Source organism: Microcaecilia unicolor, chromosome 11, assembly GCF_901765095.1.
Source record: "Microcaecilia unicolor chromosome 11, aMicUni1.1, whole genome shotgun sequence".
NCBI lineage: Eukaryota > Metazoa > Chordata > Amphibia > Gymnophiona > Siphonopidae > Microcaecilia > Microcaecilia unicolor.
In genome coordinates this window covers 192,931,183-192,945,372 of record NC_044041.1, presented here as the reverse complement: position 1 = coordinate 192,945,372, position 14,190 = coordinate 192,931,183, and the positions used below count along the sequence as shown (strand labels likewise).

The 14,190-nt window shown below is 43.1% G+C and overlaps 1 protein-coding gene across 8 annotated transcripts in view; it reads right to left on the bottom strand.

The window, feature by feature from the left end:
* AHDC1 (AT-hook DNA binding motif containing 1) overlaps positions 1-14,190 on the bottom strand; it is a 306,721-nt gene that overhangs the window by 58,433 nt on the left and 234,098 nt on the right. For 6 of the 8 annotated variants that reach the window (XM_030217758.1, XM_030217762.1, XM_030217759.1 and 3 more), the window contains exon 2: positions 1,518-1,683. The exons of the other annotated variants lie outside the window; for them this stretch is intronic. In XM_030217758.1, the coding sequence (XP_030073618.1) occupies positions 1,518-1,683 (166 nt within the window). The remainder of the gene's footprint in view (positions 1-1,517; positions 1,684-14,190) is intronic. 8 annotated transcript variants of the gene reach the window in all.

The following is a 14,190-nucleotide window of genomic DNA, read 5'->3' as shown; positions in this document are numbered from 1 at the left end:
GTCACCAGCACAGAGCAACAAGCTAGAAGGTCAGCTGCTTAACAACTTAGCCCCCTACTATGACAACTCATTTTCCTTCACTGTAGCTGCTATGGGTTAACTCGTGATGTCTTGATGCCAGGTAAGAATGCACAGGTTAAAATACCAAGACAAGGGCAGTCCAGTGTTTGGTGAACGCTATTTCAAACCATGACAGCTCACCAGAACTCTTCATGGAAGGTCATTGGAGTGGCCTAGTGGTTAGGGTGGTGGACTTTGGTCCTGGGGAACTGAGTTTGATTCCCACTTCAGGCACAGGCAGCTCCTTGTGACTCTGGGCAAGTCACTTAACCCTCCATTGCCCCATGTAAGCCGCATTGAGCCTGCCATGAGTGGGAAAGCGAAATGTAACAAAAATAAAATAGATACTATTGGAGATTCTACATGGAATGTTGCTATTCCACTAGCAACATTCCATGTAGAAGGCTGCGCAGGCTTCTGTTTCTGTGAGTCTGACGTCTTGCACGTACGTGCAGGACGTCAGACTCACAGAAGCAGAAGCCTGTGCGGCCACATTGCTGATCTGCAAGGGCCGACTTCTACATGGAATGTTGCTAGTGGAATAGCAACATTCCATGTAGAATCTCAAATAGTAGCAACAGTGGAGGAGTGGCCTAGTGGTTAGGGTGGTGGACTTTGGTCCTGGGGAACTGAGGAACTGAGTTCGATTCCCACTTCAGGCACAGGCAGCTCCTTGTGACTCTGGGCAAGTCACTTAACCCTCCATTGCCCCATGTAAGCCGCATTGAGCCTGCCATGAGTGGGAAAGCGCGGGGTACAAATGTTACAAAAATAAATAAAAGGTCGGGCACACACAGCGCTGTTTTACACAAAACATCACAAAAATGGTAGTATTTTGAATCCAGTGGCCTAGAATTTGGATTAAAATTACCCAACCCTTGTCTCAAGCTCCCATCACCTTGTCAGACTCTTCCACTCCTATAGTGTTACTTCATCACCTTTTCCCAGTCCTTCAAATGGACTCAATCTTAGTAGCTTGGCAAGTTACCCAGATCACAAATAGTAAATCTGCTCCAATACTCGTCCTCACCCCAGCCACACTTACAGGACACACTTTAAGCTCATTATTCCACCCGTTTCTCTCCACTTCGTCTCATCACCTTTTCTTCCTCCATCTCCACGCACACAACTACCTCCACTGTAATTCCCCCTTACCCCCCCCCCCCCCATCCACAATTACTTCCTTCCAGATGTCACTCCACAACAGCAGTCATTAGCTTTCCCCGATCTCCCTTAAACTTCTCGCTTTTCTTCCTTCTTTTAGAAACAGATACCTTCTCTACCCCCTCATAGCAGTTAGTTACCTCCCCATCCTGTGATGATCTCCCCCCACCACAGTGACTACTTTCCTCCTGTCCCTTCACTGCAGAGATTTTCCTTCTCTTTACCCTTCCTCCCACAGTCCTGCAGCTGTTACCTTTTCCCCCACTCCCCCTCCACAGCCTGGCAGTGGTTACCTCGGCCGTGCGTGTTTATAATGCAGATTCACTTTGAAGTTCCTATCGCCACCATCCATGTCACTGTTTGACTGGCGCGTTCCAGAGCCCTGGGGGCGCTGAAACCACTCTCCCTGGCTGCCTCCGTTCTCCAGTCCAACAGGCAGGCATGCAACGCAGCTCCCATCTGTTAAAAAAATAATAAAGAAAACAAACGCATAAACACAGAGAAGGGGTGTCACATGCTGATAAAGATCACCGTTTCCCCCAGCTTGGGGGGGAGGGTTTGTGATAGTTACCGTGGGATGGAGGGGTTAAGGAGTAGCAGCCCAGAAAGCAGTCACAGCAGATGACTGCAGCAGCTGGGAGAGAACCCAGAACCAGAAAAGGCTGAAGAGGCGACTAAAACATAGAAAGAGCAGCCAGAGCCAGTGTAATTAAACATGCTTGACAATCTCTTTCTCTCTCATTGCATAAAAGTTAACACAGCCTTCCTATCTTCCTATAGGTGGTGTTCCTTAGGAACAGAGAAAAGAGGATGTGGGCCGAGGACATTGTTTGGTCATATCCTATAAAGGTGTGCAGCACCAGAGCAGCTGAACGCCTCCCCGCCCCCTGATAAACTGCAAATGTGCAGTGTAAGGCCAGAAAAGAGACTGGAAGAGAGCACAAAATAAAAACAAACAAACAAGCAAACAGACAAGCACTAAGAGCACACAGTGAAAGAACAACAAAACAAAACTGAGGATGGAAGAGTCAGTATGACCAAAAGGAATAGACAGAAAGAGGAACAAACAGAGGGGACAAAAAAAAAGACACACAAGGAAACACAGAAGGATGGAAAGCGAGTGATTAGGTGCAGTCAAACTGGACTAAGAAAGAATCTGGCCCCTCCATTTCTTTTTTTGAGGGGAGGGGGAGGAAGAGAGAGAGAGACAGTGGTGCAAATGCACAGAGCACTGCACGGAGTGCCCGTGATTCAGTCTCCCCTCGCCATCTTAAACATCAGCTCCCACAGGGTGAATTTTTCTTATGGCATGCGCACGTGTCTATGTGCAGGCATTCACTCACACCTACCCATCTGTCTACAATGCCTTTTATTATGGTTCTTTAACTCAGTGGTTGAGAATTGGCTGTGGAACAAATATGCAGAGCCTGATGAAGATAGTCTAAGGTCCGTTTTCTCCTTAGCCCTTGGCACTAGAAATGCAAAAAAAAAAAAAAAAAAAAAGCAAACAAACCATGCTTCCTAAAAACTTTTCACTGTCAATTCCTGCTTGGGTTATAGAATAAAGACTCCTCCCCCAACCAGGAGTATCTTATTAAGATCCTCCCCTCTTGGTCTGTACTAATCTGCAAATGTGTGATTTTTGTGTTTTCAGTAGATCAGGAAATTCTGGTATTGTTGGGAGAACTGCTATTTCAATCTACAGAGAAAAGTAATTTGAAGACGTAATCAATATGCCACCTTTAGTTCAGCAGTTAGGGCTTTCTCAGCCCTTTCCCCTTGGCTCCCAGATACTAAAGATTACCCACTACACCAACGCTTTCCACTATAGCATTCTGAAAGTAGAAGTTTGGAAAGAGCAAGACAAAGGTCTACCTATATCTGAGCCCAATTTCCCTTTTGCATTAGTTATGTGAAGGGCCTTATCTCAGGGGCTGATCCTAGTTCTTGGCTTCTCCTGCATTAATCCCTTAGTAAAGAGCTTTTCAACACAGATTTCCCCATCTGCATCTCCTTCACATCAATCTCTGTATTTATGGATGTCATTTCTTCCTATCTGCAACCTTCTTTCTCATTTGATATCTCTGCATTGATGATTTTTCTGCAGCCGCTCTAGGCCGACTGTATTGGAAGAGACTTGCTACAGATGCCATTGTCATGGCTGCCACAGCACCAGTGGGACTGCCCTACCAACTAAGGGACTGCCCTACTGGTGCTAGAGCGTTGACTTGACTTGATATCCCTCAATGTCTGACTTCTGCTCACCACTCGCCTCTCTACATTACTTCTCCTTGCTCCCTGACATCTATCTTTCACTTCCCAGATCTGTTTGATCATATTTTCCTTCCTCCCCCATCCATCCGTATTTCTTAACCTCTTTTCACAACTAAGTCACTCATCTTTCCTGTATTGGAACCAACTCTAGTACGAACCAGTGATGTCTACAAGTCCTGCATTAATTTAAGCCCTTACATGAGGACTATTTCGTCTTCCTCTCTCCTCCACTGTAATCTCCCCGACTCAGACCGCTCCATTTGCTTGGGCTAGTACGACAATTTATCTAGAAGGAGTGAGAATCCAAACCTATGAAATATTCACCACTGCACCCTTCCCCCACTCCGGATCTCCCTTCCTTAGCCTCTGATCTCTTAGTTGGCAAAGAAGGGTAGGGAAATCTCCCCAAGCCTGGTAAGTGGAGCAGAGCTGCTAAAGCTATGGTGTAAAGTTACAGAAAGGGCGAGGTGAAGTAGGAAAATATGCACTTGAAAGACCGGTCTGGGCTCTGATGTGGCAGTTCATTTGCCCAGAGTTTTAAGCTGCTAGAGTAATCACACAGAGAGGCCTTTGAAAGCAGCCTCTGGGGTTCTCCCCCTCCCCCCCACCCGCCCCATTTCCTTTCCCTTTTTCGTCCTTTTTTTTTTTTTTTTGTGAAGCATGGAAACCAAAAGCTAAAGTCCATCACACTTTGTTGCTTCATCTTGGTGAAGGGCAAGGGTTAGTTAGGAGAAAAAGGTACAGCACACACATCCTTTCCCAGGCTAGAATACTGGTAAAAAAAAAAATTCTGGGGAGCAGTCAATCAGTGTTACCCGGTACCACTGATATGCCTTTAAACTTGTTTCACTCAACACAGTCAAGCTCTGGAATTTAGTCCTGGAGGATGTGGTCAAGGCTACTAGCATAGCTGGGATTAGAGGAGGTTTGGGAAATTTCCTGGACAAGCCCATACACGTATTTCAGCCTAGACTAGGCAAAAGATAAGGGAATGGTCTACTCTTTGGGATCTACTGGACAATTCTTAAAGACGAAGACTGATCACTGAGAAAGAATGCTATATTATGGAGCTCAAGATATGCCATAACGGATCAGACGAACGTATCCAAACTTTGCCAACACATGCCAAACCATGTCCTTAAGAGGCACAGACAAACATTATCTCCCTAATTCTATAAACCTGCACCCTCAAATAAGTTACAGAAAGGCAGCAGTTACACATGCAACTTAAAAATGAGCTAATTGATGTTAACTAGCAATAATTGGCAATTGCTAATTGGCTCTAATTGACTAATTAGCAGTTATGTTCATAACTGCCATTATTCAGCAGGTCTACAAAATGTGAGAGCAAACTCCATAGCGTGCAACTGCAAAGGGGCATGGGTGGGACGTGGGGGTGCCTAGCACTTGTGTGTAGAGTTCTAGAGCACTAACAGTTATCCACCTACCTGCGTACATTTATGCGCAATCATTTACACCGGCCACTGAGCTAGCGTAAGCGCGCGCATCTAGAGTTAGGCACATAACTGCAGTCTTACACTAGTATTCTTATAATGGCAATTACCTATATCGAATTTGTGCTTAGTGAACATCATCCCAGCACCCAACAGTAGGTGATCTATAGGGAATGGCCCCCTATGGGCCTTATTCTATAAAAGGTTACGCTCATAAATTTAGGAGTGTAATTCATGCTCCTAAATGTACGCTAAATCTATGAGCGTAATAGGAACTAAATTAGGAGCATAAATTTAGGAGTATAGATTATGCTCCACATTTAGAAGTGTAAATTTAAGAGCGTAACCTTTATAGAATAAATCCCTATATGCTTTCAGTCTTGAAATTATATTCTTACTCCTACAAAGCTAGTAAAATTCTGTGCAACATATGACTAAATTGAACCCACCTGTCTACCATATCAAAATAGGCATATGCAAGTACGCACCTCCAGAACACAGCCAACTTCGGCACCTAAGCTTTTGGAAATCTAGACTGCCCCACTTTGTCTGCACACTTGTCTTTTAGATTGTAAGCTCTTGAGCAGGGACTGTCCTTCTATGTTAAATTGTACAGCGCTACGTAACCCTAGTAGCGCTTTAGAAATGTTAAGTAGTAGTAGTAGTAACTTACAGAATACTGTGTGTTCCGTGGATACCTGCTGCATAGGAGCCAACTTTTCAAAATTATTGGGGGTGCTAAGCCCAATGAAAATAACCCCTCCCTGGACAAATACAAAGAATTTTCTCAATATTGGGGGTGCTCAAGCACCCCCAGAGTCAGCTCCAATGACCTGCTGTATTTAGGCATGCACAGTTATGCCAGGTCTAACGTCACTTGTACCTGCAGGTTCATAAATGTAAAGCACATGCCAATGCTGGGTTACACTAGCATTCCATAAGGATCTGAGCGCTCAGATGCTTTTACTGAATAGACAGACTCATCGTGCGGTGTCAAGATGCCTAAAAAGAAGGCTGCTTATAGAATCGTCCCCCTATGATACATCTAAACCTTTCTTCCCAATGATCAAAACTTGAAGCAACATTTATTTGAAAAAACATAGTCCCCCCTCTAGGCTCCTGTGTTTTATCATCCTCAGAAACATAGTTATGGCAGGAAAACCAGAAGGGGAGCCAGGATGAGGCAAGTTGACGGCGCAGGGGGAGTGAGAGCGGACTTTCGCCGGCGCTCATTTTTACTGCAACAGGACGAAAAAAAATGGGCGCCGGCAGAACTCCGTTTGGGGGAGCGGCCGCTCCCCTGGCGCCCCACTTAGCTTACGCCACTGAGGAAAACAATGTTAATTCTTGAAAAGACATTTGGAAAAATAATGCCCAAACATACCTGAGAGCAATCAGGAGAACTTTTATTGGTGGAGATCAGGCGATGGTGGTGGGGCGAGGGATGAGATAGTAGTGAAAGAGGAACAAGTTACTACCAACTACAGTTGGGTGCAGAAATTTTTAATTACAAATAACTGACCTTGCTTGGACAAACTAGAATCCATAAAAATACTCTACCGATTTAAGTTGTTTTTACACTTAGATGGCTTGAGCTTTCTAAAAAAAAGAATCTCTTAAAACCCAAAAAGGAATAAAGCATTGCAAACTGGAAGGAAGGGAGGGAGGGAGTTGTGTGTTTGCATACATCTATGATACTCAGCAGAAAACTACAGTGTTAAAGTGATTGGGCATTAAGGCATTTGCAACCTCCAGAAGTATATCTGCTGAGGATCTATGTAAGTGTTCCAATTCTTCTACTTGCCTCTAATAATGACTGTAAAATTTGCAGTTCAGGGAGACTGCCCTCCCCTGCATAAAGACTGCACATTTAAGCAATTCCTACCTCTAGACAAGGACTCCTAAGTCAGTCAAACACTACGGCACCATACTACCAGAACAAAGTACAACATTAATGCAGCATGCAAAAGTGACAACACTGCTGCATTACTGTGCAGTTCTAGAGTATCATTAATAAGACATCCTGTTAGGTACACATGGAACAATGACGGTAGAATGGTATTGACTAAAGTTATAAGTGCATTTCAGACCTCTAAACCTAATGCAGATGTTGCTGGTAGTGCAGTACTGACTGAAGTGGTGATGATACAGCGCAGAGTGAAATAAAACCCAAATCAAGTGATGGGTGTGAAATTATTTAAAGAAGATTCGCTAGACTGAGAAAAAAATCAGGCTGAAGAGCCCATTTCTTTGGTTTACATTCTGAAAACAAAAAAATTACAAACAAAGCCAGGTGGTTTACATTCCAAAACAAATATACAAAAAAAACTCCAAAACAACCCCACATCATTCTTTTCACAAATATCTAATCTCAGCATGATAATTCAAGAATACGCAAAGAAAAAAACTCCCAAAAACCTGTTGAAACGTAAGTAGAAAGGCATGCCCACCCCACAACATACAAAACAGTGGCATTTCTTCATGAATAGGGAGGTGTGGTAGCCCTGTTAGTCCACTCTTAGTTCACCTTTTTTTACTGGACATAACTTAATACATTTCTTGATTAGCTTTCGAAGGTTGCCCTTCTTCGTCAGATCGGAAATAAGCAAATGTGGAAGATGACAGAATATATAAGTGAAACATCCAAGCATTTCATTGACAGTCTAACAGGGTGGGGGTGGGTAGGAGGTATGCATGGGGACATCAAAGCCACCCCCACCCTGCTAGATTGTCATTGTAATGCTTGGATGTTTCACTTATATATACTATCAGCAACCACATTTGCTTATTTCCGATCTGACGAAGAAGGGCAACCTTCGAAAGCTAATCAAGAAATGTATTAAGTTATCCTATATAATAAAACGCACCTCCAACATTCTGAGGCATTCCTGCTCTCTGTATCCATCTCCTGAATTGACATCACGTCCTTCCGGGTTCGTCACAAGCAGAAGTGACCAACCACACAAGGTTTCTCTGCTTCAGAATGTTGGAGGTGCATTCTATTAAATAGGATTGGTCAGTTCCTTGAAGCACAGCCAGCGTCCTGCACAGTAACGCTCAGACACCAGAGAGAGAGGGGGGGGGGCCTGACACCAGAGAGGGGGGAAGGTATCTCTGTCACACACACACACTGTATCTGTGTGAAACACACTCTCTCACTGTGTCTCACATAGGCACTTGCACACACTCTCATTCTCACACACACACACTCTCTCTCTCTCTCTCTCTCACAGATACACTTGCACCCAGACTCACTCTCTCTCTCACACACACACTCACTCTCACATACACTCTCTCAAACATACACACTCAGAAAACCTTGCTAGAGCCCGTTTCATTTGTGTCAGAAACGGGCCTTTTTTTACTAGTGTCCAATAAAAAAAAGGTATCATCTTAATTTTCTTTTCCATGTTTTATTTTGTTTGATTTCTATTGATAACCTTCATGAATAGGAAGCTGGTGAAGTCCTCTCGAAAAGCCTCGCAAGAGAGACTATTATATATTCAATGCCCACTAGCATGCCTTTTACACTAGTCACCTGACCAGGGTTTATGCAAAATGCTCACTCTTTGATATTACTTCTCCAGTGTACTGACGGGAGAAAGCAATACTGTAGCGGAGAACTAGTCATAGGTGAAAACTAGGAAAGCCGGGCAATTTATGAATTCATCATTACTGAATATGGAAAGGAAAGGCAGCGATTAGACAAGTTCTCCAGGCTGTTTTCCTTTCACCTCCTCTAAGCCTCAGACCAGTGCCTGCCAGCACATGTTTCACATTAAGCGCTCTGGACTTCACCATTCTTGGGTTGTTAGGCTGCCCTTTTTTTTTTTTTTTTGGTTACAAAACAGCAGAGACCACACAAGAGTGAGAATGAAGAAAGGAAGGGAAAAAAAGAGGAACAAGAGGGGAAAAACAGATAGGGAAAGAACATAGGGGGGGGGGGGGGGAGGAAGCAAAATACAGTGACGAGGGGGGGGGGTGACAAGACAAAGGAAGATAAGAGAATGGAGAAAGGCAAGAGAAATACAGACACACACTGAGAACGGGAGGGCACCCAGTGAGCTAGCAACCGTGAAAAGAGATTGAAGTCACCTCTGTTTTCTACCTCCTGACCCCTGTAGCCTTGGAAAGATAACAACCCCTGAATAGTGCTGACTCCTCTTTCAGAAATCCAATATCCTCACCATGAGAGCTAATCGACTACCTCAGCTGGCAGGAACTATGCAGCAGAGGATTAATCCTGCCTAAAATCTTTAATTAGTTTAACAGTTTCGGGATTCAAGACGCTGAAGCAGGAATCAGGCACTGCTGGAAACAAGACTGAATCCCCAAACCTTTTCCCAGACCAGCTTCCTTTTCTGCCCCTTCCTCTCCTCGGCCTCCATAGAGCTCTCACCATTTTCTCATTAGATTGAACTTTTTTTTTTTTTTTTCTCACTCACTCTAACTTCCCCAGCTACACAACACAAACCGCTCCGCCATCTCCTTTAAATGCCTCATCTTGACCTAAAAAGATTCCATTTCTGATCTTCTGAACCCCAGAGAGCAATTCTTCCCTACATCCTGCCTCTGTTCTCCAGAGGACACCATGTCCTACACTCGAGGTTCCCTCCATATATATCCCATCTCCCGGGTGTTTGCTGGCCTGAAAGCCAGCAAATTTGCATTTCACATATCAGGTCTATCATCTAATATCACAGTATAATACCAATAAAGGCAACAAAATAAGCAAGCAAACACATAATGCTCGAACAAAAACACCCAATATTCACAGATGTCAGACCAACTGCACTTAAAATCGCAACGTTTCATGAAAGAAAATTGCTTATGAAAAACCATTTCCGGCTAAAATTATATGCAACATCCACGTAAGACTTTGAAAAGTACAACCATTTAGAAACTTCATGAACAGAATACAAGCAATTTCATATCAGTTCAGAAAAGGAATTTACAGGGCTGGTTAAATACTATATTTGGCACTAGGCAAATATAGCATTTGTGGGCCCCTACCATGGACCTCATTTACACCTTTTCTAACCCCCCACCCCACACAAATTCTCATTTACTTTTCTTCTTCCCCATTCCCTCCATATTTCACCTCTCCAGAGGTAGCATGGGGAACTACACAGCCTAGATCAGGGTTCAGCAGCAGCTGAAGGTTTGAGTGAGTATGGGACTAGAGAGCTGCATGGGAATAGAGACTGCAGGAATAATAACATAAGAACAGCCATACTGAGTCAGACCAATGGTCCATCTAGCCCAGTACCCTGCTTCCAACAGTGGCCAATCCAGGTCCCAAGTACCTGGCAGAAACCCAATTAGTAGCACCATTCCATGCTACCAATCCTGGGGCAAGAAGTGGCTTCCCCCATGTCCATCTCAATAACAGACTACAGACTTTTCCTTTACCAACTTGTAGAAACCTTTTAAACCCAGATATGCCAACCGCTATTACCACATCCTCCAACAAGAAGTTCCAGAGACTATTTATTGAGTGAAAAAATATTTCCTCTTATTTGTGTGCCCCTCAAGTCTTTGTACTTTTTGAATGAGTAAACAAAATGGATTCACTTCTAGTTGTTCTACACCACTCGGGATTTTGTAGACCTTTATCATTCCCCCTCAGCCGTCTCTTTTCCAAGGTGAAGAGTCCTAACCTCTTTAACCTTTCCTCAAATGAGAGTTCCATTCCCTTTATCGTTTTGGTCGCTCTTTGAACCTTCGTTTCTTTCCTGAATGGCTAAATTTCAGTTTATTTAAACATGTGAATTACACATCATAATCCTAACCCTAAAATACACTAACCTGAGAAAATACTTTATACAAACTAACTGCATCTGGTCTGAAGTAAGTCAATAATGCAAATTTCATTGTAAAACCAGAGTACACACTATATCCTGCCCTTTTGCTTAACATCACCAGCAGTTACTCAACATTCACCAAGTTAATGACCAGAAGCACTCCCTGTAACAAAACAGGATGGAGGAAAGGAAAGAGGCACGCTTGAGAACATTTCAAATGGTTTCACTATTAATGTGAAATGGATAGTGCTGGGCAGACTTATACGGTCTGTGCCCTGAAGAACACAGGTACAAATCAAGGTAAGGTATACACAAAAAGTAGCACATATGAGTTTGTCTTGTTGAGCAGACTGGATGGACCGTGCAGGTCTTTTTCTGCTGTCATCTACTACGTTACTATGTTACTATTAATGTCTGTATATACATATACATCTAATTAAACGGGTGTACTTTAATTTTTATTTATTTGTAGCATTTGTATCCCACATTTTCCCACCAATTTGCAGGCTCAATGTGGCTTACATTTGCCGTAATGGCGGTTGCCATTTCCGGGTAACAGCATTACAATTAGTATTGCGTTAAGGTGTTCATGCGGGTATACTCAAATACCCTATAAATCAACTGCCAGCATATCAATACTTAGACGCACCCATATAAACCTCTTAATTGTTTCTTAATCATCTATTTTTAACCCATCAATATGGCACTTTTATTTTTAATTCTTGGCCATTAGTATGGCGCCTTTATTTTCATTTATCACTGCTATATATTAAGCAGGACAAAGCTATAATCGTCATTGGTCCGTTTTTTTTTTTCTTTTCTTTAAATCAACTCTTAAACAATTCTTCCCATTGATCTTTATCATGAGAGTATTTCATAAAGTTGCACTTATGCTTTTTTTGCCAACGGACTTGCTGCCAACAGTGTTTCGTTTCCTTCTTCCGGGTACTTTGATAACGTCCAGGTACTCTGATAACATAATCTTTCAACAGAGTGCCTCGCAATTCTAAGTATTGATATGCTGGTAGTTTGTATATAAGAGATGCATAAACACAATATCTCTGCACATGCCACCTAATGGTAACTTAAAAAATTGAAAGATGGCACATATGAGAGGAAACAGATAGGCCATTCAGCAAAAATGTCAGATGAGCATTCAGTAATGGCTGACAGCTGCCCTCACCCTGGGCAGGTTTTTCAACTAGCAGGGATTGTCTAAGGTACGCACTCAAACTGAAAATAGATAAAGGTAGCAATGCACATTCCTTTTTTAAAGGGTAACACAAGACATGCCTTCAATTTACATTAGAATTCTCTTGAATGAGCATGTGAAATTTTAAATTTTATTATTAAGTTTTAAGAGGAATGAATTTTTGAGGCTTCAGTTCCATCCTCTTGATGTTGGAACAAAACCTACAAAATTGAGGTCAGCTGAGGCCCTCAATACATAGAGGTTGTTTCTGAATTTCAATCACCAGCTCACTTTAATGTTACTCAAACTAAGGCAGTGGTTCCCAAAGCTGGTCCTGGAGGCACCCCAGCCTGTCAGGTTTTCAGGATATCCACAATAAATATTCGTGAGAGAGATTTGCACTTAGTAGCGGCAGTGCATGCAAATCTTGGATGAATATTCATTGTGGATATCCTGAAAACCTGACTGGCTAGGGTGCCTCCAGGACCAGCTTTGGAAATCACTGCTCTAGGGAAAGAACTAAGTCTCACCCACACCACTTCCTCCTCTTAGACTCTTAAGAATTCTAATATGTGAAACTGTTTACTCAATGAAGTTCCCCACCTATAAAAACGCCTGGTTTAGTTCCTTCTACTTAGGGAGTGTGTGTGAGAGTGTGTGTTACACAATATTACTAACTGAAGCATTAAAAACCCAAGTAATATATTCCACTAGTAAAACAGGCCCACTTCTGACACAAATGAAACGGGCACTAGCAAGGTTTTCCTCGGAGTGTGTATGTTTGAGAGAGAGAGAGAGAGAGAGAGAGAGAGAGAGAGAGAGAGAGAGAGAGAGAGAGAGAGAAAGTGTGTGTGAGAGATGGAGTGTGTGTGTGAGTGAGAGAGAGAATGAGAGACAGAGTGTGTGTGAGAGAGAGAGATAGAGTATGTGAGAGACAGAGAGTGAGTGTGTGTGTGTGTGGGGCTCCGAGTTCCATGACCCCTCCTTCCCCTCCGAGTTCCAGGCCCCCCTCTCTCCCTCCCTCCTTCGAGTTGTTGGCCCCCCTTCCCTCTGAGTTCCATGCCCCCCTTTCCTTGGAGTGTGTATGTTTGAAAGAGTGTGTGTGGGTGAGAGATGGTGTGTGTATGTGAGGGAGGGAGAGAGAGAGAGAGAGAGATTGTGTCAGAGAGACTGTGTGTGAGAGAGAGTGTGTGTGAGAGAGATTTTATGTGAGAGACAGAGAGTGAGTGTGTGTGTGTGTGTGTGTGTGAGAAAGTGAAGCCTTCAAGCCTTGAAGCATTCGTGTGCTCTGTAAGGCTCCATCTCCTCAATTGACGACACGTAGTTCCAGAACGTTGCAGGAATGCTTCAAGGCTTCACTTTCTCGGCTTCCGAATGTTGGAGGTGCGTTTTATTATATAGGATAAGGTAGGGCCAGCCACTGAAATGGTATGATTGTGTGTCTCTACTTTGTACATTTCCCTAGGGGAAGGAATCTATGAACATCTCCAACTGCTGAACTGAAAAGCATGACTGAGTTGAAGAGTGTAATCTGGGTATAGAAGAGGATTCTCAAAGTCAGTGCTCGCCAATCTTTCTGCGGCCGTAAACCCAATTTGTACGGCTGCAGAAAGTGTGCAACACACTGGTGGCACAGGACAGTGATGTCCTACGGAGTACCCGCTGAGGTCACAACCCCTAGTTTGGGAAGCTATATTCTTAGTACAAGTATCTTAAATTTTGGCTATCTATTCAATGAGGAGCCAATGGAGAGAGCACATCTACAGAATCATTAGCTCTGAATAACTACATCCGTTAAGAAAATAGTCTTGAACATCCTTAACAAGAAGTTAACCTCAGATAAAGAGAATTACAATAATCTAAAGGATTAATAACCAGTGAGTAAGGAGCCAACAAACTCATTCAAAGGGATAAGATGTTTCAAATGATGCAGTAAACAAATCTTAAAAGAGCTTAACTTTTGTTGTTGTTGTTACCTGAGCACAAAAAGTCAATTAAGAATCCAAAAGAAATCTCAGATGAGCCTCTCTGCATACTGGAAGATATGACAACTGCACCTAGGTAGAATCATGGCTATGGACTATGGCTTCACTCGGAGTGCGAATCAGCCTACTGGAAGGCTAGCCACACAAAAGAATCCAAACTCCTCTCCAACTTAAAAGGGTCATTAATAAAAGGGGGTAAATATCAATAACAATGTTACTCACATGTAGCAGGTGTTCTCCAAGGACAGCAGGCCAAG